The 23,594-nt window shown below is 55.2% G+C and overlaps 1 protein-coding gene across 1 annotated transcript; it reads left to right on the top strand.

Moving 5' to 3' along the window:
- Positions 1-3,675: 3,675 nt before the first annotated feature.
- Positions 3,676-20,743, top strand: IRF8 (interferon regulatory factor 8). Its single transcript, XM_021702502.1, has 8 exons — positions 3,676-3,849; positions 8,862-9,045; positions 11,440-11,528; positions 12,939-13,044; positions 14,183-14,230; positions 18,560-18,946; positions 19,367-19,482; positions 19,944-20,743. Exons 1-8 carry the CDS (start codon positions 3,676-3,678, stop codon positions 20,118-20,120), a joined length of 1,281 nt encoding a protein of 426 aa, XP_021558177.1. The 3' UTR covers positions 20,121-20,743.
- Positions 20,744-23,594: the final 2,851 nt, after the last annotated feature.

Here is a 23,594-nt window from a genome sequence, read left to right on the forward strand (position 1 = left end):
GGGAACGCGGGCGGCGGCGCCGAAGGCGGGCGGCGGGCTCGGGCGCGCGCGGCGGCAGGTAGGCAGCCCGGCGGCCGGTAGACGGTCGGGCCGGAGGGGGCCCGGGCGGCGGGCCGGCCCGGCTCCGTCTCTCCTCCTCCTCTGCTCTTCCTCCTGAACCCAGACCCAAAGTCCAGGCGTTGAGCACGGGGTGGCGGGTCCCCAAGTGGCTGATGCTTGACAAAAAAAATCCCATTTTTCTTAGAGTCGGGTTTGCATGGAAGACCGTAGAATGGCCTATCTAGTGAGGGGAAACATTGACCCCTTTGTTGCCAAGACCTGCTCTCCGGTCCCGCCCAAGTCCTGCTGACTGGAGTAGCGCTCGGAGGGTCACGACCAAGAAACTGCCCGGTGACCGTCCGTTTTTGTGTGAGCTAGTTGGTGGAAGGGGGTGCGCACTGGGGTTTTCTTCTGCCTGATGACAGTTAACGATTTCTGAGTGGGCTCTGAGGCCCTTCGCTCTCATCATATAGCCCAGTGGTCCCTGGCAGGAAAGCCCTAGCTTTGTAGGGCTCACTGCTAACAGGAGCTTTTGGGTGCAAAATGCACCCCAGGGCAAAGGGGAGACTTTACAAAGTGAGATATGTTGCTTATCCAGGGCTATGGAGTGCTTTATGAATGGAAACTAGATACTGAATGTTCCAGAATTTTAAAATACCCCTTCAACATGTCGGGCGATATAACACTTTTTTTTTTAAAACCTAAGTTAGGAGCTGGTTCTGAGCATGTCCTTTGGGATTATGGCAGGTTCTTCCAAGAAAAGAATTGGGAGTGGTTCAGTCATTTCAGAAAGACTGGGGTCAAAGTGACAAATGGCTTTGATGCTTTTCGTCTGGGGGTGGGGGATGTGGGGATTTGTGGCCACCCTTGCCTGGGGCCCTGAAAGGTGTGGGAGGTGAGTCCTGCACCACCTCCTAGGCACATCCTGGAATCCTGGAATCTGCCTTGGGTGGGGCCACCGCAGCCTCTTATCACCTCCTGCCTGGGAAGCCTGATACCTGGGACCCATTTATTGGGATGCAGATTAGCTCCAGATAGGATTTGGCCCATAAAGAGAATGATTAAAAATCAAGGAAGAGGAAGTTATAAACATGTGACCGGGCTTATGAATTGTTTTTCTGGCTTGACATTTGATGGGATTAATGCGTTAGCGTTCCATAAATCATAGTGGGGTCATCATGGGACTAGTACCTTAGGCTTCTATTGCCACTTAGAGTCTTAGAGGTGACCTCAGTGAGAATTCAGGTGGGGCTGTCCACGTGTTTCGATCTGGTAACGTAGCCTTAGTTTTTCTCTGCAGAGTGAGCAAAGTAAGACCCTCCTGCGGTACCTGGGGGTCAGGGTGCCCTTCCGGGCTTCAGTGTTTCCTCCCGTGAGCAAACAGGCTGGATTAGATGGTTTCTAAAGTATTGTCCAGTTTTCATATTATGTGATTCACTTTTCCTCTCATTGACCTCTCTCTTAACTTTATTTTCTCTTTTCCTGTCCGTATAAATCACCAAGACCATTGTCCTTAACAGTTTTGGGGGCTATGAATCCATCAGAAAAAAAATTTTTTTTTAAAAGATTTTATTTATTTATTTGAGAGCGAGCAAGGGAGAGAGAGATCACAGATTGAGAGGGAGACGCAGACTCCCTGCTGAGCAGAGAGTCCGACGTGGGGCTCCATCCCAGGACCCTGAGATCATGACCTGAGCCAAAGGCAGACACTGAACCAGCTGAGGCACTCCAAATCCATTAGAAATCTTGATAAGAAGGTGTTGACCCATTTTCTAGAAAAGCGCACATACAAACAAAATCTTGCTTTTCATTTTCAGGAGGCTCCTGGAAGATGGACTCTGGTTTACAAACCTTGTGCTAAGGGGGTGAACAAAGTCCTAATGAGTGGGCACATTTCACTGCATTTACAGACCCACAGTCACCACCCCTCCTGTAGTGTTCTGGCCCCTCTCGCCCCCCTCCTGCACGCAGCTCACTCCTCAAGCGAGGCGAGATTCTCCTGGCTTTCCCCACTGAAAGGATCTGTAGGAATCAGTTCGGTCCTAGGTTATTTTCTGGGGGGTGCTCAGTGGTGGGGTTTCTTTTCTCTCTCTAGGTGTCCCTCCTAAATCTGTACCTTCTTATTTAGAAGCATAAGGGACTGTTTAGGAATTCTGGGATGCTTGAGATGCAATTCCATTCACCTTGCCGCTGAGAAGAGCCTCAGAGAGGTTCAGGTGGTTTTCCCGAAGTCAGGTTGGAGAAAAGCCATTGCTGGGTCTGCAGTTTCCAAATCCAAGTCCAATTCCTAATTCCACCCACGTCACCCCTTTTACACCCACCAGTGGGCATGGAAACGTTACAGTCGGCACTTGGGATTCACCTTCTTCCCAGGACCTGGACCCCCCTTTTGACCACCTGGAGGGTGGCTGGCTTCCAAGTCATGCACTTGCTTTATGGACCAGCATTGCTCTGGATGTGACCATATTCTTGGGGACATTGTGTCTTGTCACTACTGATGGTTTCAAACCTATTTGCCCAAAGAGGTCACATTTTAATCAGAAGAATAGAAATGCCTTTTTTTTTTTTTTTTTTTGGTGGACGTCTGTCCAACTGTCTAGGGGATTTCCACCCTTGTTCTTGTAAATGTGGGCTGTGCGTCGATATGGCATGATTGTTCTTTTTCTGTCTGCTGTTGGGAAAGCTGCCTGTTCTGGCAAGAATGTTCTTCCAAAGGATGTCTTTGGGCACCCTGGTGAGGTCCCCAAATTCTGGTGCCTTCTGGAAGAGTCTAGCCCGGCTGACTTTGCCCTGTTATATGGCCCCAGTTGATTTCCTTGCTTTTGTTCTAAGTGGTTGTAGGAGTTCCTGAGGAAGAAAGTTAGGATAATAACATGTGTTATTTAGAGAGAACCTTCTAAGGTCCAGGCATGGCCTCAGGTGCATCCTCTGAGCCCTCACCCCAAAGATGCCGAGTACTGATGGTTCTTCTGGGGCTTTAGCCCCCGTAGCTGGCACTCCAAGGTTAAATCATGATACAAGGTCACCCAGCTGGGAGATGGTGGGACTCAAATGGGACCCCAGCTCTGTCTCATTCCCAAACTCTTGCTCTTAGCAATAACCCATCTGTGAAGGAACAATCTAGAAGGGATAGCTTTGAGGATCTCTTCTTTCTTGGAGCGCACAGATGTCATATTTGCTAAGAAACGCTGGTCAGACTGGGCATCAAGTCAGGGAACTGGCGCTCAGGGTGATGAGCTGCTCATCGAAGGACATGGAAATGTAAAGGTGATTATTCCCTATCTCATGCTAAAAATGGAATGGTGTCCTTCGATGTGGCCATGTTTGCCCGAAACGGAGCAAGGGGTAAGGCTGGAAGGAGTACCAGCTGGAACCTCAGGAGGGACGGACATCTGGTGCGGGGCAGTGGCAGATTTCCCGGGGAGCTCTCAGTGTTCAGGGGTTTTTGAGGCCCAGGGGAGGCACGGTCTTCCCACGGCAGGTGGCCCAGGGTCCCAGGGTTTCTGCGAGGCTGGGACCTGTGTTGCAGCCCTCTGATTTTCGTGTTGGCAGTTCTTGGCTCTCAAGTACGCGGGGTGCTGTGATTAATGAGATAATATCTGTAATATCACAGAACGTGCTCTTTTCTCTCCAAGGATGTGTGACCGGAATGGTGGCCGGAGGCTTCGGCAGTGGCTGATCGAGCAAATCGACAGCAACATGTACCCAGGGCTGATTTGGGAAAATGATGAGAAGAGCATGTTCCGGATCCCTTGGAAACACGCCGGCAAACAAGATTATAATCAGGAAGTGGATGCATCCATTTTTAAGGTACAGACTCGAACCCCCTGAGTTCAGCACCAGTGGTGTCTGTCTTCTCTCCAGGCCCATGCAGGTGTTGAGTGGCATCTTTCTTATTTGCTTGAAACTTAATCCAGTTTTTTTTTTTTTTTAAGATTTTATGTATTTATTTGACAAAGACAGCGAGAGAGGGAACACAAGCAGGGGGAGTTGGGGAGGGAGAAGCAGGCTTCCCGCTGAGCAGGGAGCTCGGGGCTCGATCCCGGGACTCTGGGACCATGAGCTGAGCCGAAGGCAGACGCTTAACGACTGAGCCACCCAGGCGCCCCCTAATCTAGTTTTTTTTAAACAAACATTGATCGAGTGCCGAATGGGTCTCCACCAAATATCCTAGGTGATTTTACATCTATTGCATGACCGAGTTACTTCGAGGTCAGTGGGGTATTGTTTGGCGTTATCATGACGGGGAGATGGAGGGCACTTTCCCCAGCTACGCTACCATGTCTTTTGCACGGGGACTAACAATCAGAGAGCGAGAAGACTTCTCCAAGGCCCTGAGATGGAAACCTTTATCCCCTGGGCTGCCGTCTCAATTCCATTACGAATTCTAGGAAGGGTGTAAGTCTGTCCTTTCGAAGTTATTACTTCTGCCTGGCAGCGTAGGGTCAGCTCGGATGAGAGAGACACCATCTGTCATTGCTTCCGGGGCCGGGTCATGTGGGGTGCCCTGAACCTGCAGCAGATGTCTAAAAATAGTCTTCCTTCCCGTGCGAATAAGAAGTACCCAAGCACGGAGAGGCTTGCTGTTTACCACCGGTGCTGGGTGAGAACTTGCTCTGTGCCAGGCCCGGCCCACACAGTCTGATGTGGTAGGCACTGCTCCTCTTGCTCCTTGCAGGCACCGAGGGGGAAGTGACTTGTCCAAGATCTCACAGCTCCTGGGCGATGGAGTCCAGCAGCCCGACCAGGAGCCCAGCAGCCCGACCAGGAGCCCTGCTCCCAGCCCTAAGCAGTCTTGATAAGCGCGGGTTACTTGCCATTATTCCTACGTTCAGGCAGAGGAATGGGAGCCAGGGCAGCCCAGCTGGGCTCTCAGGGTCCCCTGTGGGTCGTCGTCACCTGCAGGCTTCTCTGAGGCCCCCCACCCTGGGAGATTTGGATCCTGAGGTCAGGGTGAGCCCAGGCTTCTGTGTCGGCAAAGGGACACAGCTCAGGTGGCTGACTCAGAGCCCCCCTTGTTCTGTGGGCCTTTGGGGTCTGGGCAGGGGAGAGCGGGTGAGGATGGGGGAGGGCGGGGCAGGCGGAGTTGTGGAAGGGTGGGAATCGGACCCCAGACCGAGGTGAGGGCGGGAGCACAGGGGGGACCCCAGGGCAGCACAGGATGCTGAGCTGGGTATGACCGTCCTCTGGCCCGACCAAACACAAAGGACAGAAGATCATGCCTTGGCCCCGGAGTGGGGTGCACGTAGGTCACAGCCGGCTTCAGAGGCCTGTCGGCCCTTTGGTTCTCTGTGGTGTTGGCAGCGGGGCTCCCCATTTCAGCAGTTCTGTTCCATCTCTGATCCGGGGTCCCAGATCTCTTTGGGAGACTGCTGTCAGTTACTGGCTCTCGTCCAGAAAAGTGGGCCCATGCGGACAGTTCGCCCTCACTCGCCTTCCAGGGGCCCCGTGTCGCCCGAGTGTCCAGCAGATTTCTCCCCATCAGGAGCCTGGACACTGGTACAGCTGCTTTACCATTCTGGGCGGTGCTGTGGACTCCTGTCTTGTAGAGGGTTTGCCTTTGGCATCGTGGTGAATCTCTCCTGCGAGAGACTCCAGCCGAATGTAAACAGTGCCCAGGGTCCACTGGGTCTGCTGGGAATTCGAGGTTATAGATGGCTACAGACCAGAGCTCCTCAACCTTAGCACTGTTGACGTCTCGGGCCAGATAGTTCCTTCTGGTGGGGCCGTCCTGGGCCCCGGAGCATGTACGGCAGCACCCCTCCCCCTCCCCACTGGGACCCACGCCGGTTGCTGACCGTGGCCAGGACCAGCAGATTTAGGCGGATGCCTGGGGTGCTGAGGGCCCGGTTTCCGGGTGACCATCACTGAGACCTCTCCGGGAGGGGAGTAGGGGCCCGACCAGTAGGCTGCATGTCCCTGGCTGTGGTCCCTGGTGGCTGTGCCAGGCCTCTCCCTTCACCCTGCGCCCTGTTTCAACTTAGGCTCTGGGGATAAAGAAATAAAGCCCCAGATTTATATGTCTTATGCAATGCGCCTCATGGCCGTTTCAACAGCGTTGAGAAAAATGTGCAAGATTCCCAATGCTTCCGTTCATTACGAAGCCGTTCAGTGTGGCAATCTGAGAGGGGCCCACAATCTCAGCAGAAGCGGGGTGGGAGGGAGACGTGGGCGCCCCCCAGGGCTGGCGGCCACCGGGAGGGCGGCACGCTGGGGAGAAACAGGGAAGGACCCACGTGGTGCTCTGCTGGGCCACGCCAGCTGGCGCCCATCCTCTGAGGGTGTCTCCCCGCGGCGCCCGAACGCACCTGTGCTGGGCCAAGAGACTTATGGGGTTTCTGGTTAAGTAGAGAACCTTTGGTTTGGAACATTCAAAGAAAACCTTTAAAAAACAGTTAGTGGAGCGTAAGAAGCCATTTATACCAGAGAATTCTTCATCGCCCGCAGCTGTGATTGTGCGGCCTGCCTCGTGGTGCAGGCCGGAGAGGGGGATTGGAAGAGGCTGAGCTCATGTTGTACCATCCTTGCGTATCCCGAGGCTCTCTTATCCACTCGTACTTGTTTTTAAAAAAGTATTCTGCCTCCTTTTCGTAAAGCTGAGGGTTGTTTCTCTCACTGACCAGCATTGTGGCCGGCCTAAATGAATTAGAACAGACTTCATAGCACAGATATTTCAAATTCAGTAGGCTGTCAAGGAAAGAAAACACAAGATGAGACAGTGACATGAAATCAGGAAGACTTTGTGGTCCCAGGTTTACTGCTGGCCGCTGATGAGCGCCCAGGGGCGGGAGGCATGGGTTGGGGGTGGAGACTGCCCACGGGCCTCAGAATCGCTCCGTTCTGTCTGGTGGTAGCTCGAGAAGGGTCTTGAGAGATTACCCAGCTAAGCTGATCTTTTAGAGCCGGCCAGAGAGCCCATGAAAAGGCTCAGGGCAGGGCTGGAAGCAAGGTACCTCTGATGCCCACCCAGGGCGCCTCCTGACCACGGTGCCCCGCTTTGCGCTAGGATGTTCTGGCTTGCTTCACAGGTGAGTGTGACCCTCTGATGAGTGATAGGACTGTAGGCCCTGCAGGTCTGGATAAAAACTAGCTGGTCCTAACATTGCCTCGAAACCCATGGTCTTCAGCGTCCGTGTATAATGTGGATTAACCAGGGGTTCGCAGCGGGGGGTGGGGGAGCGTGTTGCAACGTTGCCTCCCCGGGCGCACTTGGCCATGTCTGGAGACAGTTTGATTGTTTGCTGGCCTCCGGTGGGTCAAGGCCAGGGATGCTTTTAGACTTTCAGCCACACACAGGACGGCCTCCACCCCCAAAGTACGGTCCAACCCCAAATAGCAAGAGTGCTGAGGTGGAGAAACTCGGATTTAACCTAATAAAAATTGGAAATTACTGTTCAATGTGTACATGGTTCACCTTCCTTGAAAAAAGTAAATCCAAGCCTGGTCTGTGATGCCGTTAAAAAAAACACTGAACAACGATCAGGAGGGACCAGAGGCCATTTACTTGAGAGGGGAGTTTGTGTCTGAGTCAGAGAAAGGGGTGATGCTCGTGTGCCCCAGGAGGAACATTCTCCTGTTCCCCTCCCGCAGCAGCGCCCAGGCTCAGCTCAGCGCGCCAGCAGAAGAGTGTGAGGTCTTGTCCCAGGGGCTGGGGGTGTCACGGAGTTCCTGCACATGTGGCCCCCTGGTCACCTGCCAGTCTCTGAGACGCTGGCTGCAGATGCAGATTCCCAGACTAAGCCCTGCTTACTGAAGGAGACTCCTGGGGGGGGCCCAGGGATCTGCATTTCACGAGCCCCCTGGGCGCTGTTGCGGGCATTGACCTTGAGGACCCTGGCTGTAGGGGAACTCCACTGGGCTGACGGTCAGGGCGTGGTGTTTAACCCCCGACTGGGTCACCTTGGGAAGACTTGCGTCCTCCTGAGTGGGGTGAGGATTCCCTCCAGACCTCGTGCTCACGGAGGCTGGCAGGTGCGTCTGATTTAGCCCAAGGCTGAAGGTTTTCACCTGACAGCCCTGACCCCCTCGTTGTTGTGTCTGGATTCCAATTTCGAAATCTTGAAACTGCTCATCCACGTGTTCGTCTGAATTTTTCTTTTTCAGTTCTGCCCCCTTCTGCGTTGTGGCTTTTGTAGGTTTCCAGCTTTGAGCGTCTGGTCCTAGTTGAGACTGTAAGGTTTGGAGAGGTTAGGAACAGCTGTGGAAAACCAACAGACAGAAAACATTTCATTGCCTTTTAAACAGGGCCCTGGGGGTGGGGCGGGGAAGGTTAGAATAAATGCCAAAATGCAAAACAAAATTTCTATTAAAAGTAGCAGGGCAGTGGATGACCACATTCAGACTTCTTGCAAATGTTCCCTTTTCATGGTAAATTTTGGCTAGGGGTTGATTTGAAAAAGCAACAAATTGTTCTTTGTTTTGAACATTCTAGTGAAACCGTGTGCTACTTCCTCTTTGTGCTAGTTGGCCTCAGGCTCCTCCTGGCCCCCTGGTCCAGGGAAGGATTCGCCAAGAGGCAGGTCCAAGATGTGTGTGTGGGGAGGAGCCACAGGCAGGGGCTGGCTTCTGGCTTGGCTGGGTGGCCCTGGCGGGGGGGGGGGGGGGGGGGGGGGGGGGCGGGGGGGGGCCCCTTCCCGGCCCGGAAGGCCCGGGTCTTTCCGAGACGGAGACCCCTGAGTCCTGAAAGTCCCTGAATGTGAGCTCGTAGCCAGAGGCGGCAGGACGGTGAGAACGCGCCGGTCGGGACCGTGGCCATGGATACCCATGGTCGGGGTGGGACGGGGCTGGCCTCGCATTTCATGTGCTGCTTTCTTTTCCTTCAGGCCTGGGCAGTTTTCAAAGGGAAATTTAAGGAAGGGGACAAAGCTGAACCAGCCACTTGGAAGACGAGGCTACGCTGTGCTTTGAACAAGAGCCCAGATTTTGAGGAAGTGACAGACCGGTCCCAGCTGGACATTTCTGAGCCATACAAAGTTTACCGCATCGTCCCCGAGGAAGAGCAAAAATGTAACTATCCGTGCCGGGCACTGAGCCCAGCAGAGTCTGCCTGGGTCTGGGGGGGACATCTGGGCGAGTGGTTAGCCGACTGTCCTCTCCTCTGTGTAAGCAGATACCGAGAGCTCTTTCCCCTGACCTCGGCCACCATCCGCTGGCCAAGTGGCAGCTTCCAGTTGAGTGGGAGGTGGCGCCCGTGGGAGGAAAGGGTGGGGAAGCTGCTCACCGCTGTCAGACCAGGGTCTGGTGGTGGGGCCTCCCTGAGGCGCAGTCACGGGGTTGGGCAGGGGCAAGTGGCCTGGGCAAGGTGGGTGAGGTGTTCCTTCTGTTCTAACAATGCCCAGAGGAGGCTAGGGGACAGTCAGGTGGACGAAGCGGGGGGAGGGTAACGTTCTTGAATGCAGTGGAGGACGATGGCACCATTGGCCTCATGGCCAGAGATCAGATAAACGCCTCGGCACGTGGTTAGATCCTGATCGTTATTTGGGAAGTCCGGGAAGTGAGGATTCCGGATGGGCCTTCCAGCTCTAAAATCCCGACAGAGCATTCACGAGGAGATGAAAGCAGGAGCCGCCCAAACCTGCCTCACATACCACGGCCCTGCTGCCGTGCCCTGGTCGGACATGGCTCATGGACCGGGAGGCAGTGACCTCTGGTCTGGCATCAGAAACCTTTGCGAAAGTGGGGTGCTCTGTGCGGATCAGAGCTGGCCTGGACACGAAAGCTCGTTATCGTCAGGGGTTGAGAACATTCTTTTAACACATCCCTTAGCCATTAGATGTAGCAGTTAGACCCCTGCAGCCAAATCCCTTGCTTCTTCCAAGCTCTTTAGTCATCTAGGGAGCCTGAAAGAAATAGAGCCCTCAGCAACTCTCCGGGGCTGTGCAGATGTTCTCGATTTGATCTCTTCCCACTGGGGGGGGGGTTGAATGAAAATGTCCACAGAGAATTGAAAAAAGAAAAGTTAAAATTGTGACTGTCCCAAATCTATAGTGAGCCTGGGTCGGAGAGTCATTTAACTCCTCCCCAAGGGAGCCAGCGTAAGGACAGAGACGGTGGGATAGAGAATGTGAGGCTCGGGTGACACTCGGTCCGCGAGCCCAGCCGCTGGATGTCCTGTCCCTGGCGTGTACCCAGAGTTTGGGGGTTGTCAGAGGTGCCGGTCATTTGTAGCTTCACTCTGTATAAATTAGCACCTAATTTGACTGAGTCAGAACCTGTCAGCAGTTAGTCAAACTAACTGACCTTTCCCTGGAGAACCTGACGACCTTGACAGGGAGGCCTCGCCCTTGACAGGGAGGCCTCCTAGGTAATGCTCTGGGAGGGCTCTGAAAGGCCAGCCCTGCATGTCTCCCCCTCACCTCCAAGTTCTGGATAATTTTTCATCAACACCAAATGAACTGTGATTTGAGGGAGTGGAGGAGTTTCTCTTGGTTCCCCCCACCCCCAGGATCGGCCGAGCTTGAACTGACAGGTGAGCCCAGCTTGTTTACAGCGTGGGGTGCAGCCAGGATCACCTGCCAGGGTGGGTGTTACAGAAGAAGCTGGTTCTCAGGGGGCAGAGGGACACTGCATTTGCATAGTGTCTAAATGGACTCACTCTGCTCTGTACTTCAGTGGTTTGCAAGCTTCGCTCGGGGGTGCCCCCTCTACTCCCTACTTCCCCCATCCGCAGCTTCTAGCGAATTCTTGAGTCTAAGTAGAATTGAGATTCAGTTGGGATGGAGCCATGGGTCAGTTAGGTGCCTGTTGGTTATAAGACACGGCACACGGATCCCTTGATAAGGCAGATCTCTGACCTGGGGGTGGGGGCGGGGAGGAAATGAGCCTGGGGTGGGGGGCTTGCCGTGGGGCCGCTCTGTGCCTGGAGGCCGTGCCCGATGGAGCCAGCCTTCCTGGTGTGCTGGGCGCACTCACGTCTGGTTTGTGCACAGATGCGTGCTGTATATTTGGAAAGGCCACAAAGACATTTCCTGTCAATTAACTTTAAAAAATGACTCCAATCTGCACACACATTTTGCCAGGAAATCTTTTGAGTGTCTTTGAATAGCCCAGCTTGTGAATGTAACCCATATGGGTGGTGAATGCCTGGCGTGAAGGGTGTCTGGTGGGCAGTCCTTTTCCAGCTCAGCAAATGGGGATGAGCCACATGGCCGTCCTCGTCCTCTGAGTGTTAGAAACAACAAAACCGACTTCTCCCTTTGACTTGGCCACTCAGACAACTGAGGCAGCACGGGAAATAATTTCTAGGCCTTTTCCAAACCGGTGAAGACACCGACTGACTTTTATTTCCTTCAACTCAGCATTAAAAAAACCCCAAACCAAAGAGCCGACTCGATTCCAGCCCCGATGACGGCTGTGGTGGGCTCAGTGCCGTGTGTCACGCGTCTGCCCGATTTTCCGCAGGCAAATTGGGCATGGCGACTCCTGGCTGCGTGAGCGAGATCCCCGAGATGGAGTGCGGGCGATCCGAAATCGACGAGCTCATCAAGGAGGTGAGTGGGCAGCCTGGCCAGAGTGGCCCCGGCCGCGGAAGCTGCGAGGGTCTTGGGGAGGAGCGGCATCGCACCTGCCTTGCTGAGGCGTCCCGAGCCCTGGGCGCTCTCAGGATGCGGCACCTCCACCCCCCGGCCCCGGGGTGCAAGGCGAGGCCGGCCTCCGCCGTCTGGCCAGCCCCCGCCGTCTGGCCAGCCCCTTCCCCTGGTTCCCCAGCTTCATCCCAGGGCCGGGACTGGGCTCCCTGCTCTGTGCTCCAGCTATAAACGTATCCTATTTTAAACGTTTTGAATGGCAGTCTTAGAAAATGCATCACGGAATCCCTTGGCTTCTTCGGTGGGCTGCACTGAACAAAATGTAAACTCCCCACGCGGCTTGGGGGGGTCCTTACGAAGCTCCCAGTGGGCAGGCTGCCTATCTTAGAATCTGCCGCTGGGAGGAGGGTGATCAGCCCATGAGAATTGTATGTAAACTCACTCAGTTCATAGGCTCTAAGTAAAGGCTTAGTGGGGTCTCCTTAGGCAAAATGGGTGGGGTTTTGGATGCCCCTTTTAGCTCTACAGATACCCTATTACCGTCCGCCTCTTACCTCTGTGTGTATGGCTCTGACTAGGTGGGCTTAGCATAGCTGAAATCACTGCACACAGTCCTCATAAAAGGTGGTGTGGGTGCTATAGAAATCCTTCCTAATACTCATGTGGCAGTAGCGGAATTTTTAGGAGTAGCGCGGCGTCCGAGGATGCAGATAACAAAACGCAGCCTCCTCTCAGCGGCCTGAGTTTTGTGCAGGTGGCAGATGCTGAGTTTCTGGGTGGTCTCTGGCAGCTGACCGAGTGAATTCCTGGACTCTCATCTCCAGCAACATCCCGTCTCCCTGCAGGGCTTTTCTGCTGACTCAGCGAAGAGAGTGAGGTGGTTGGGTTGGCACACCGGGATTCCCAAGAAACGCAGAGTTCAAAATATTGGCAAATCAGAGGTATCAGCATCCGTTCAGGAATAGGCCAGAGCTCGGAAGTCCGGACGTGGAGAGGGAAGGAGGACGCGCTAAGTCATGGCAGAGTCTGTCCAGTGTCACTGTTCACTGGTGTCCCGGAACCTTCTGCCTCTCCGGGGCACCGGGGCAGCTGGATGACCTGGCCGTTCTGTTTTGCGACAGGCGGTTTCACAAAAAAGGCCATAAACTTATTAGGGGTCCTGCAGAGGCTAATCACTCAGGCACATGGTTTGATCGCTAAGCCCGGTGGGTTTGTCTTGGATCCTTCATGATGAGAAGTAAAACTTTCCTTTTGTCTTGGGATAAAGGTGACAGTATGTCTTTGGTTAAGTCTAAACCGTTCATCTCTACAAACACCGGAGTCCCACTCTGGAAGCCCAGTGACCACCGCTCTTCTCTCGCCCTGTTCCTACAGCCTTCCGTGGACGATTACATGGGGGTGGTCAAACGGAGCCCCTCCCCGCCAGAGGCCTGCAGGAACCAGCTCCTCCCGGAGTGGTGGATGCAGCAGTCTGGCGCAGGTGAGGATGGGCCTCCGGGCTTGCCCCACATGAGGGAGCGGGGGGCGTGGCGCTCACCCCCTTTCTGCCTTCAGGCAGTGGGGGGTCACGGGCCGTGGAACTACAGTGATCCCTATCTTATTGAAGGTAACTAAGCCCCCTTCACCACTGCCTCTTAGGAGGGCACACGGACCCTTCCCCCGGGAGGGCTCTGCGTGCCGCCTGGGCTCCTGGGAGGGTCGGAGGGGAGGGAGGGGCGGTGGCAAACCCCTCCCAGACCAGAGGGGAGACGGGCTTTCGGCCACACTCAAGCTTGCCACGTGGGCCTGCCAGCCACTCTCCTAGGACATCAGGGACCCCTCAGAGCCATGGGGAGCCAAGGGCATCAGGAGAGGAGGGGGCCCAGGGCCAGGATGGTGCAATGGCTCACTGGGAGCCCTGGATTTGAATCCCATGGGCGGGGGTTGTGTAACTTATTCAAGTCTCAGTCCTCTCGTCTGATGGAGACCCCAGGACCTTGTCCCGGGGGATCACGGGGGCCGAAGGAGACATCACGCATTTATCAGCTTCTGATGCCTCCCCCCACCTTCCCACTCAAACAACTCTCCTCTGCGCGCACGGATTGCTGTGCCTCCTCCCTCGGGCTCTTTCCCCTACTGTTCCCCCATGGGAGACTGGGAGGTGACTCTGGCTCAGCTGGCTTCAGAGGTTGCCAGGCTGTCAGGTGGCAGTTTGGCCTCCGGGGCCCTGGGCAAGCCCCCTCTCCCTGCACTGTGGTGACACCTCGGGAAAAGCTAGCTCGGGCCCCAGGTCCCTCTCTGGAGACAAGGCCGGGATGGTGGGCATGCAGTCCCATGATACTTCGGGAGCAGGGCCTTGGGTGGGAGGAAGTGGGACCCCAGAGCATCACACTGACCATTGGTCAAAAATCCCACAGCACAGAACGTTTCCTCCCCCTCTTTCCTGGTTGAATTGAGGTCTGGTTTACGAAATGTGGGTTACCGTGCTGGGGCGGGGGGATTCCCAAATTCAGCAGAAGCCTGTGGCAGGAACTCAGGAGCACACCATGTGTGGCTTTTAAAGAAACTTCTGGAGAGGGAGCATCTGGGTTGGTTCCCCACATGACTGGGTCTGAATCTGCCTTTCGCTTTCTCGGCAGGCTTGCCGCTGGTGACGGGCTACACTGCCTACGACGTGCACCATTCAGGTATGGGGCTGTGCTGGGCCGCGCGGGGCCGTGCTGGCAGGTGGGACATGGGTGCGCTTTGAAGGCAGAGCTCAGAGGACCTGTGTGGGCTTGCATAGGTGGGTGGACGAGCCGATCTGGTGTCAGAAGTCAGGACCCTGATTCCTCTGCCTCACTGTTTGCTTTTGGAGCAAGCGAGGGGCCGGCCTTTTTGAGGTTCTTCTCGGATTGGACCAGCAAATAGATCCAAAGAGCTCTTTCTGCATAACCTTGCAGGAGAAGAGCCTGGGGACAGCTCGGGCCCAGCTCTGCCCCTCTTGTGTGACCCCAGGCAGAGTGATTTGAGCCACTCAGAACCTCACTAGAGTGTGGTGAGGATTAAATGGAGTGTCATTAAAAGTTCCTGGTAGGGACGTCATTGGTCAACAAACGTCACCAGTGTCTGTCATGAGTATCCATTTCTTTTACTCTCTTCCACACTCAAGTTCGTAATGATAATGATACTAATTAATGTTGATGATGGGATGATGATGATGGGGATGGTGCTGCTGCTCCTGGTGTTGATGATGGGGATGATGGAGATGATGGGGATGATGGAGATGATGATGGGGATGATGGAGATGATGATGGGGATGATGGAGATGGTGGTGGGGATGATGATGGGGATGATGGAGATGGTGGTGGGGATGATGATGGGGAGGATGGAGATGATGGGGATGATGGAGATGGTGGTGGGGATGATGATGGGGATGATGGTGGTGGCTGGCATTACTGAATGCTGACTAGGTGCCAGGATCAGTGCTGAGACTTTAATGTCCGCGTCTCGTACTCCCCATCACCCATGGAGACGTGCTCTTGCTCCTCCCATAGGCTCAGAAGCCCTGGGTCACACAGCCGTGGGCTGCAGAGCTGGGACATGGCTTTGGGCTGTCCCATCCATGCTCCTGCCCCTTATGGTCCGAGGTGGCCTCTGGTACATTTTTGTCTACTTATGTTGGGGGCTCCGACGTCCTGACAGTGGCTCCTGGAATTTGCATTCCAGCTCCCAGATGGGGCCTTGGAGTGAAGGAAGCCGCTGTCTTCCCCAACAGCTGTCAGTTCTATGAGAAGTGAACAGCCTGACTCATCAGGCTGGACCCACAGAACGTTAGGTCTGGGGGACCGGAGGTCTCTTGGTGCAGAGGAGGAAATGGGGCTTGGAGGTGTCTGGGCCAAGGCCCTCATGGGACGGGTGTTTGGGGCGGTGGAGGCAAGAAGACGACACAGAGAAGCGGTGTTCCTGTTCCTAGCACTGTGTTGCCACAGAGCTGTCCTGCACGCTGGGGCCTGTCACAGAGGGGGGAACCCAGACTTAGAGGTTCAGTCGCTGGTCAAGGTCACCCAGCTGGTAAGCAGGTGGCCGGGGTCAGAGCCAGGCACCTGGCTGTCTCTTCCGGGAGGCCCTGGCTCGCGGGGCCAGGCCTCTGACCTAGTCAGCGCTGGGCTGCGGCCGGCGCAGTCTGCTGACCGGTGCTTTCTGGGGGCAGGAGGGGAGCCGGGGGGCAGGGCCGAGGCCTCTGGGCGAGGAGGAAGTGTGCTCGGTTGCCCCGTCCCAGCACACAGCGGGTGAAGCAACCCGTAGCACTGCCTCATGCGAGGAAAAGCCTAACACGCTCTTCTAGAAGTTGTGGACTTGGGTACCCCTGTTCCGGTCACCCTCCACCTGTGCAAATAAATCAACAGCAGGGGCCCCCGGTTCTCAGCGCCACAGGGACGAGGTGATGAGTGACTGGGCGGGTGAAGGGTGGCAGGGAGGCTGGACGCCACGGCCTTCAGATGCCGCCGGGCTTGATTTCCCCATTTTTCTGGAGAGATCGGAAGTCTAGGTTTGTTTGTTTTTTAAAATTTTATTTATTTATTTGGGGGAGAGAGTGAGAGACAGCCCGAGAGGGGGGAGGGTCAGAGGGAGCAGCAGACCCCCTGCTGAGCAGGGAGCCCGATACGGGACTCGATCCCGGGACTGCAGGATCCTGACCTGAGCTGAAGGCAGCCGCTTAACCAACTGAGCCACCCAGGCGCCCAGAAGTCTAGGTTTTTATGTGAAGCCTTCCCGAGTGAAATGCTGACCACAAAGCTGCGTTGACGCCCCATTGTGCTGGCAGATCCAGATGCGCCCGTGGCTGTGTTCATGACGTTCGGGGGTGAAGGCAGGGGCTGAACTCGGACAGCGGGGCGCTGTGCTGAGGACCCCAGAGGCAGAGCCGGTCTGCTGGGGACGAGGGAATCCAGTGTCCCCCACTCAGCAGTCATGCCGTCCGAGCAGACGCCTTAGCCCGTCTACACCTGTTTCCTTACCTGTAACAGTCACCTCTGCCTCAGGGCCGTTGTGAGGATTAAATGCTCCTAGGTGGTATCTACTGCAGAGACCCGGAATTAGGATTTGGAACTTCAGGAGTCTCACGTACACAGCCAGTGTCTGGTCCTGTTAATCCTGCTGTATCTAGTCGGAGCTGCTCGTGGGATGCTCACGTGTGCTAAGTGCAAACATGAGCTCGTGCCATCCTCAGCCGCCGGAGGAGGTGCGTGCCACTGTTCTCTCTGCTGATGGGGAAACCGAGGCACAGAGCGGTGAAGTTGCTTGCCCCTGGTCGCACAACTGGGCTCCCAGGTCAGGGTGCCTGTGCTCCCAGGATCGTCCCCCGGTTGGCGGGTGGCTGTTGGGGGGCAGGACAGGTGGCGGAGGGCTGCTGAGACTTGCGGAAGGCCCCGGTGGTGGCTTTTCCTCCGTGGCTCACCTGTCCGGGGCAGTGGTCCTCGCTCAGGCCCTGCCAGCTTGAACCTGCCCCCAGCTACGCTGCCCTGTGGTTCCGGGGCCCCGGGACAGCCTTGCGCGGGCATCTGGGGAGCTCCCTTGGAAGCAGCCGGTTCTCCTGGCCGCGAGGCACTGCTCGGAGGACGACAGGGCAAAGGTGCGGAGTGGTGATAGTCCTCTGGGACAAAGCAGCGACAGGGCAAAGGTGCGGAGTGGTGATAGTCCTCTGGGACAAAGCTCAGGATTGTTCTGGAGTGAAGGAAAGGGGGGTGTGTCAGCCCCGCCGGGCTGGCTTTCCACATTTTTGCATTTTCCCGATTTTGCAGATGTCACAGACCCAGCATGGTGGGCGGGATGGTGAACCGGGTGTAACAGGGCGCGAGGTCACATGCTGGTGCTGCCCTTTCCCGGCCACCCCACCTGGGCCTCAGTATTCCCACATGTCACATAAGTGAATTGGATTGGGACACCTGAGCTCCCAACCCGGCATGATTCCAGAATGCTACTTAACTCGAACATGGGAGAAAATGGAGCCTGTGAATGGCGGCGGGGCGTCTCATCATTCGATTGAGCAAATGATTTTTTAAAAGATTTGTTAGAGAGAGACACATGCACAAGCAGGGGAGGGGCAGAGGGAGAAGCAGGCTTCCCCGCGGAGCAGGGAGCCCGATGCGGGGCTCGATCCCAGCACCCTGGGATCATGAGCTGAGCCGAAGGCAGACTCTTCACCCGCTGAGCCCCCCAGGCGCCCCTGAGCAAACGATGCTTAAGCAGAGCCCGGTGGGAAGGGCCCAAGGACCAGCCGCACTCTTCAGAATTCTGGCCCCATGGCACCAGCTGCCCGAGGCTCAGAGACCCATTTTCTCCCTTTAAGGAGTTTGCCCAGAGTTGGTTTTAAGGATCCACCAGCACCAAGCCGGGGCTTCTGGAGGTGATCAGAGCCTGAGAGAATGTCGTGGCACCACCGCCCTCCTCAGTCCCTCAGTGTAGCACGTGCGGGGAGACGCTGACTTAATTTGAACGTTTTTCAGACTCGCGAGAGTAGGTGTAGATGAAGGGTTTTGTAGACATTCACCATTTGAAATCCGCGGAACCCCAAGGAGACTCTGCATTTGTCAAGAAAAGGATCGCATCTTTGTTTACCCTGCCCTGGAATTCGAATCTTGCATTTGCGTCGGTGATGAATTCGGGAGCAGGCCCCTAGGTTACGTAGCACGTAAAAATACGTGGCGTGGCGTACGTGCAGTGCGTATTACAGGACAGCGTAGAGGAGTCTCAGCAGGATCAGGGAGGTGGAGCGAGTTTACGAACTTTTACATTGTACAGGTCATCGTGACCTTCACCAGGAGAATGGAGTGCGCTGTGGTGATTGAGTCATTGGTTTCCTTAGTAATTCTGTATATTCATGCTTGCTTAAAACAAAAAAAATGCTTTCTAGAAGGGTGCATGAACTTCCCCGAATGCCCAGAGGCCCCAGGCACTCGAGAACTGAACCCGCCCCCCCCTTCCCTGCGGCGAGAGGCCCTGCAGCCCCTGACCGGTGCCCCTCCCGCCCGCAGCCTTCTCCCAGATGGTCATCAGCTTCTACTACGGGGGCAAGCTAGTGGGCCAGACCACCACCACCTGCCCCGAGGGCTGCCGCCTGTCCCTGGGCCAGCCGGGCCTGCCGGGCGCCAAGCTGTACGGCCCTGAGGGCCTGGAGCTGGTGCGCTTCCCGCCGGCGGACGCCATCCCGAGCGAGCGGCAGCGGCAGGTGACGCGGAAGCTGTTCGGGCACCTGGAGCGCGGCGTGCTCCTGCACAGCAGCCGGCAGGGCGTGCTGGTCAAGCGGCTGTGCCAGGGTCGCGTGTTCTGCAGTGGCAACGCCGTGCTCTGCAAGGACCGGCCCAACAAGCTGGAGCGCGACGAGGTGGTCAAGGTCTTCGACACCAGCCAGTTCTTCCGAGGTGGGTGCCGCCGTCGGCGTGCTGCCCCGAGCCTTCTCCGTGTGATGGGGCCCGTGGAGGGGCGGGGGGGGCCCCCGGTTCCGGTCCAGCTCTGTGCTTGCCTGCCCAGCAACCCTGGGGAACCGCTCTGTGCCTCTGCGGGGCCTGGGTGCTGCTCCTAGGCGGCCAGGGTCGCTGCAATCAGACCAGCTGCATCGCGGCGCCGGCTCTCTGCTGTGGCCCCAGCGCGCTCTGCACCTGGAACAGCACCAGCTCGGGGCAGGTCTCCTGCCACCCGGCCTGAGAACTCCCAGGGAGTGGGGGCGGCTTCCCTGGAGAAGCGGCGCTGTAGAGGGGGGCGAGGTGCGGTGCGTGAGCTCAGGGGTGCAGGGGAAGGAGGCCGGGAGCGGTGGTCAGCTCCCCCTCCCCGTGTCCTCCCAGAGCTGCAGCAGTTCTATAACAACCAGAGCCGGCTTCCCGACGGCAGGGTGGTGCTGTGCTTCGGAGAAGAGTTTCCAGATATGACCCCCTTGCGCTCCAAACTCATTCTCGTGCAGGTAAGATCTCCCGGCCCACTCCTCGGGACTCCGTTTATACTTGGGCTGGAGAACAGGCAGCAGGGACCGGGGGACTCCACCTGTGGACAGAGGCAGGCCCGAGGGAGACCTCCACGTGGGGCTCGTGGATTCTCGCCGCCTGTAACAATCTGTGTTCTCCCCCTGCCTTAAGTCAAAACCCCCTTTCTAGCAAGGTTTAATTGCCTCAAGGTCTGAGAGACAGAATAGACTTTTCAAGCCCTTATTTAATCTAGTCACAGGAATGAAACTCTAATGGTGGAATTCTGAACACTGGCTACCAGGTTGGGACTGTAGACTTTGCAGCAATACCACTTGCCCTTCCCTTGCACCTGCCTATCTGGGACTCATGTGGAGGTTCTCAGCACTTTGGGTAATCAGAGAATCTGGCCAGGGTCCGAGACTGTCCCACCTCCACGTCTGACCTGTGCCCGTCCCTCTAGATCGAGCAGCTCTACGTCCGGCAGCTGGTGGAAGAAGCGGGGAAGAGCTGCAGCGCCGGCTCCCTGGTGCAGCCTCTTGAGGAGCCCCAGCCAGACCAGGTCTTCCGGATGTTTCCAGACATCTGCGCCTCACACCAGAGACCTTTTTTCAGAGAAAACCAACAGATCACCGTTTAAGCCTCTCTCTAGGGCACCCTGTCCTGCCTACACCTCGTGCTTCATTATTACAATTACTGTTGTAATTATTTAAGGATGTGGATTCCTGTGACCTGGGGCGGGATGCTTCACTCGGCTCTTAATTCAGTAAGGGCGTTCCCTGAGGACTTGACCTTTATACCTGAACAGGAGAACCATGACTCGACTCTTAAAAAATGACCTGGATGCTGTAACTATAACCTGTGATTCAAACATTTATTTCCCCTAATTATCATTAGTTGCTAGATTCTTTTCAGCATTTGGGGATAATGGATATTTCCAAAGACTTACCCTTCAATTTTACTAGCTCATAGCTGCTTCCTGGAAAAAGATTTGGAGAAGATAACTTATCAGAACACGGCTGCTTTTTGTCTCTACTTTGTGTTAGAGCGATAGATTCATGATTTCATACGCTTGATCGATGTGGAGTATCTTTTTTTTTTTAACGTGTTAAGATGCCGAAATACTTAGATAACAGTCTCCCTTCAGCAAGAGAAAGCAAAACGCCAGGCTTGTTAGAGGAGTGGACACCCTGCCTTGGATTTCCTGCCAGGCGGGCGTGTCCAGCACCAGATGAACTGGTGTGTCCTCACCTTCACACCACGAAAATCTTCCCTGTGGGCCTTACTGCCAGGAATCTTAGAGCTAAAATTTTCATTTCTATAATTAAATCATTCCCAGATCCCTTGCTCTTTTCTTCTTGCTAAATGGTTTTGACCTGTTTTAAAAATACGCATACTTTTACTTGTCCTATTGTAAACTGCTTTGATTTTTTTTTTTTTTATAAAGTGAGCAGGCTATAAGCCACAAATTCAAAAAGTAATGGTAGATTGTACAAGCATTTTGTGCCTTCCATTCAGCGAGCCCAGAGCCCAGGCGGTGGGGGGAGGGGGGGAGTGGCCGTGGCTCGGGCGTATCGGAGAGGATGTCGCCAGCACCTGTCCTCACCACCCCAGTCCTGGGGTGGATGGCGGCAGGGACAATGCCTTCCCCCGCCCTAGGACTCCTTGAGGTTCAAGGTGGCCGTGGGCCATACCCCATTCTACTGTTCAACAGAGTCCTGTAGTGAGACTCCCGACGGGAGAAGTCCCAGTTTTAGCCCCCGAAGAACTTAGGCTGTTCGCTAGCAGAGATGACGCATTCACTACCCCACGTGTGTCAGAATGGCAGAGGCAGGTCAGCCTTCCTGCTGGCCGTCCGGTGCACACGACACCTCTCCACAATGGCTCCAAAAACACTTTCACGATTAAAAAGCACCTCAACATGTTTTTCTGGGGGGAAAAAAGGTATTTTGCTCAGTTGGGGTACCTCTTCCCTGTGTCCGGGGTGATGTGCCAAGACAGGCAGAGGTGTGTGCCGTGGGCCCCGGAGCCAGCTCCACGCTCAGTGGGGACCCCAGGCAGGGCTGGGGGCTCTCCTTCCACGCTCTGGGGGGTGGGGAGAAGGATCCTTGCCCCATTTCTCCTTCATAACCAGCCTGGCCACCACCGGCCCTGGCTCAGTCTCACCTGAAAGGGCAGGAAGGGGCCTTACCTGTCAAGGTGCACTTCGCGAAGAGGGAGAAGCTGGGGTTTGGGGAACAGGATTGCCTCCTGGCAGCTTCGTAACCATGAGTCTAATTTAAAATCCAAGCCCAAGAACCCCTGGTCAACATTCCCCGCGTCCGTGTCCGTGAAGATGACGGAGCAAGACTTTGTCATCGTAGGTCCCTTGCGCTGTGTTTGAATCCACCTGAAAGTATAGGGAAATTCAGCAAAAGTGGCTTTTCTTCTTTGGCCAACAAAGGCAGCATCACATTGTTAAGGATAACAGATCTGTTTTCTGAAATTGTGTCCGAACAGTGGGTTTTGGTGTCTAGCTCAAACAAATGGTAAAACATACATCTTGAATATGCTAAATGAATATTTATTTTTGTACCCACTTAAAACGTATATTAATCTTTTTTGTTCTTTATTAAAATGCCCTTTTAAAAGCTGATTCATGCTCTGTCTTTTAAGTCACTGTAAAATCTTTCCTCATTTAGGGGGAATTAAACAGTGCTGCACTGTGAGTTTAAGGATTTTTTGCTTGTTTTTCACTCATCCCCAAAACAGCAGCAAAAAAGTAGAGAGGCTTGCAGATGATAGAGAACCTTCTGGAGAAAAAGGGCATGCTAAGTTTTTCTGAAAGTGCAGGGGTCCCTTCGTATGTTTTGTGAGGAGTGTGGAGGGAGGAGGAGGTTGGTGGGGATAGGCCTGCCCTGGAAGGTGCTGGGACCCCCCTGGTTGGTCAGCTGCACGTGATGGGGACGTGCATCTCTCCATTCATAGACGTACTCACTGCGCTGGGTCCTTAGGGGATCCCAGACTGGTCATCGTGGAGGTTGCTTCATGGGACGTACCTGTTGAACAACCCGGGACAAGTCAGTTTCAAGGGGGCCCAGACCCCAGCCAACCCAGGGGAGGTTCCCCACCATGCTCCACCTACAGGCAACGGGCACTGGGACTGTCTAGTCCTCCATGCAGAGATGAGGGAAGGCAGGCATGTCCCCGTGGACAGTGGCCTGTGGCCATTCGTGGCCCGGGACAGCTGAGTGTGAGAGGCTTTCTGACCATGCCTGGCTGCAGGGCTTCAGCCCCCGGCTGGCTAAACCCCAGGAGAGGCGGCCGTTGGCCAATCGCTGGCTTTCTTAGACATCTCATGAGTCACACTAATTCCCGCATGTCGCAAGCAGAAACTTTGTTTATCAGCAAACCCTTTTCTGCTTGTGGATTCAGGGCCAAATGTGGGAACTTGAGGGAGTCTACTTCTTCCCAGAGCTCAGCACTCCTGTGCAGACCTTTGGCAGACCCTGCCCCCTGAGCTTCTTGAAGGAGAGGAGGGAGGCTGGGGTGCTCTCATCTGCGGAGGGCGGGGCTCAGGGACGGGCGGGGCTCAGGGACAAGAGGCCACAGGAATAGCCAGGAGTTCGGAAAATGCTGTTAGGGCCCCAGAGATGACCTGACCCTTGGGACGTGGGGCCTCCTCTGGACAAGTAGCTTCTGGGACCCAAGGGCAGCCAGTGGGACTCGGCTCATGAGACACTTGGTCAGACAAGTGGCCTTCACTCTTCGTATTCTAGAAACATTTACGCAAGTGAAGCTATTTCAACTGTCACTTGCTGAGCGATTGCCCCTTGGTACACTAACTTTTGCAAAATCCATCTGGGATGGAAAATTTTGGTTTTCCTTTGTAATGTCCAGATGGATGAAGATGCTGACCTCCTGGGGTAAGCATCCCCAGGATCTGTCGGGCCTGGGGTCCTAGGGGAGTCCTCCCGGAAGGGGCTGTGGGCAGGCACCCCTGGCTGTTCCTGAGACACCTACTCCACACAGCAGCCATGCTGGGAAGCAGGAAAAAGTTATTTGTGTGAGTGATTCAGACTCTCCACAAGAGAAAGTTTTGCAACTCAAACTACTCAGAAATATTTGGAAATTC

This window comes from Neomonachus schauinslandi, chromosome 16 (assembly GCF_002201575.2).
Source record: "Neomonachus schauinslandi chromosome 16, ASM220157v2, whole genome shotgun sequence".
NCBI classification, from domain to species: Eukaryota; Metazoa; Chordata; class Mammalia; order Carnivora; family Phocidae; genus Neomonachus; species Neomonachus schauinslandi.

Coding starts and splice junctions, on each gene's coding strand:
- IRF8 (XM_021702502.1), top strand. CDS start 3,676: ATGTGTGACCGGAATGGTGGCCGGAGGCTTCGGCAGTGGCTGATCGAG. Junction 11,529..12,938: donor TCGACGAGCTCATCAAGGAG/GTGAGTGGGCAG, acceptor CTGTTCCTACAG/CCTTCCGTGGACGATTACAT. Junction 19,483..19,943: donor CCAAACTCATTCTCGTGCAG/GTAAGATCTCCC, acceptor CCGTCCCTCTAG/ATCGAGCAGCTCTACGTCCG.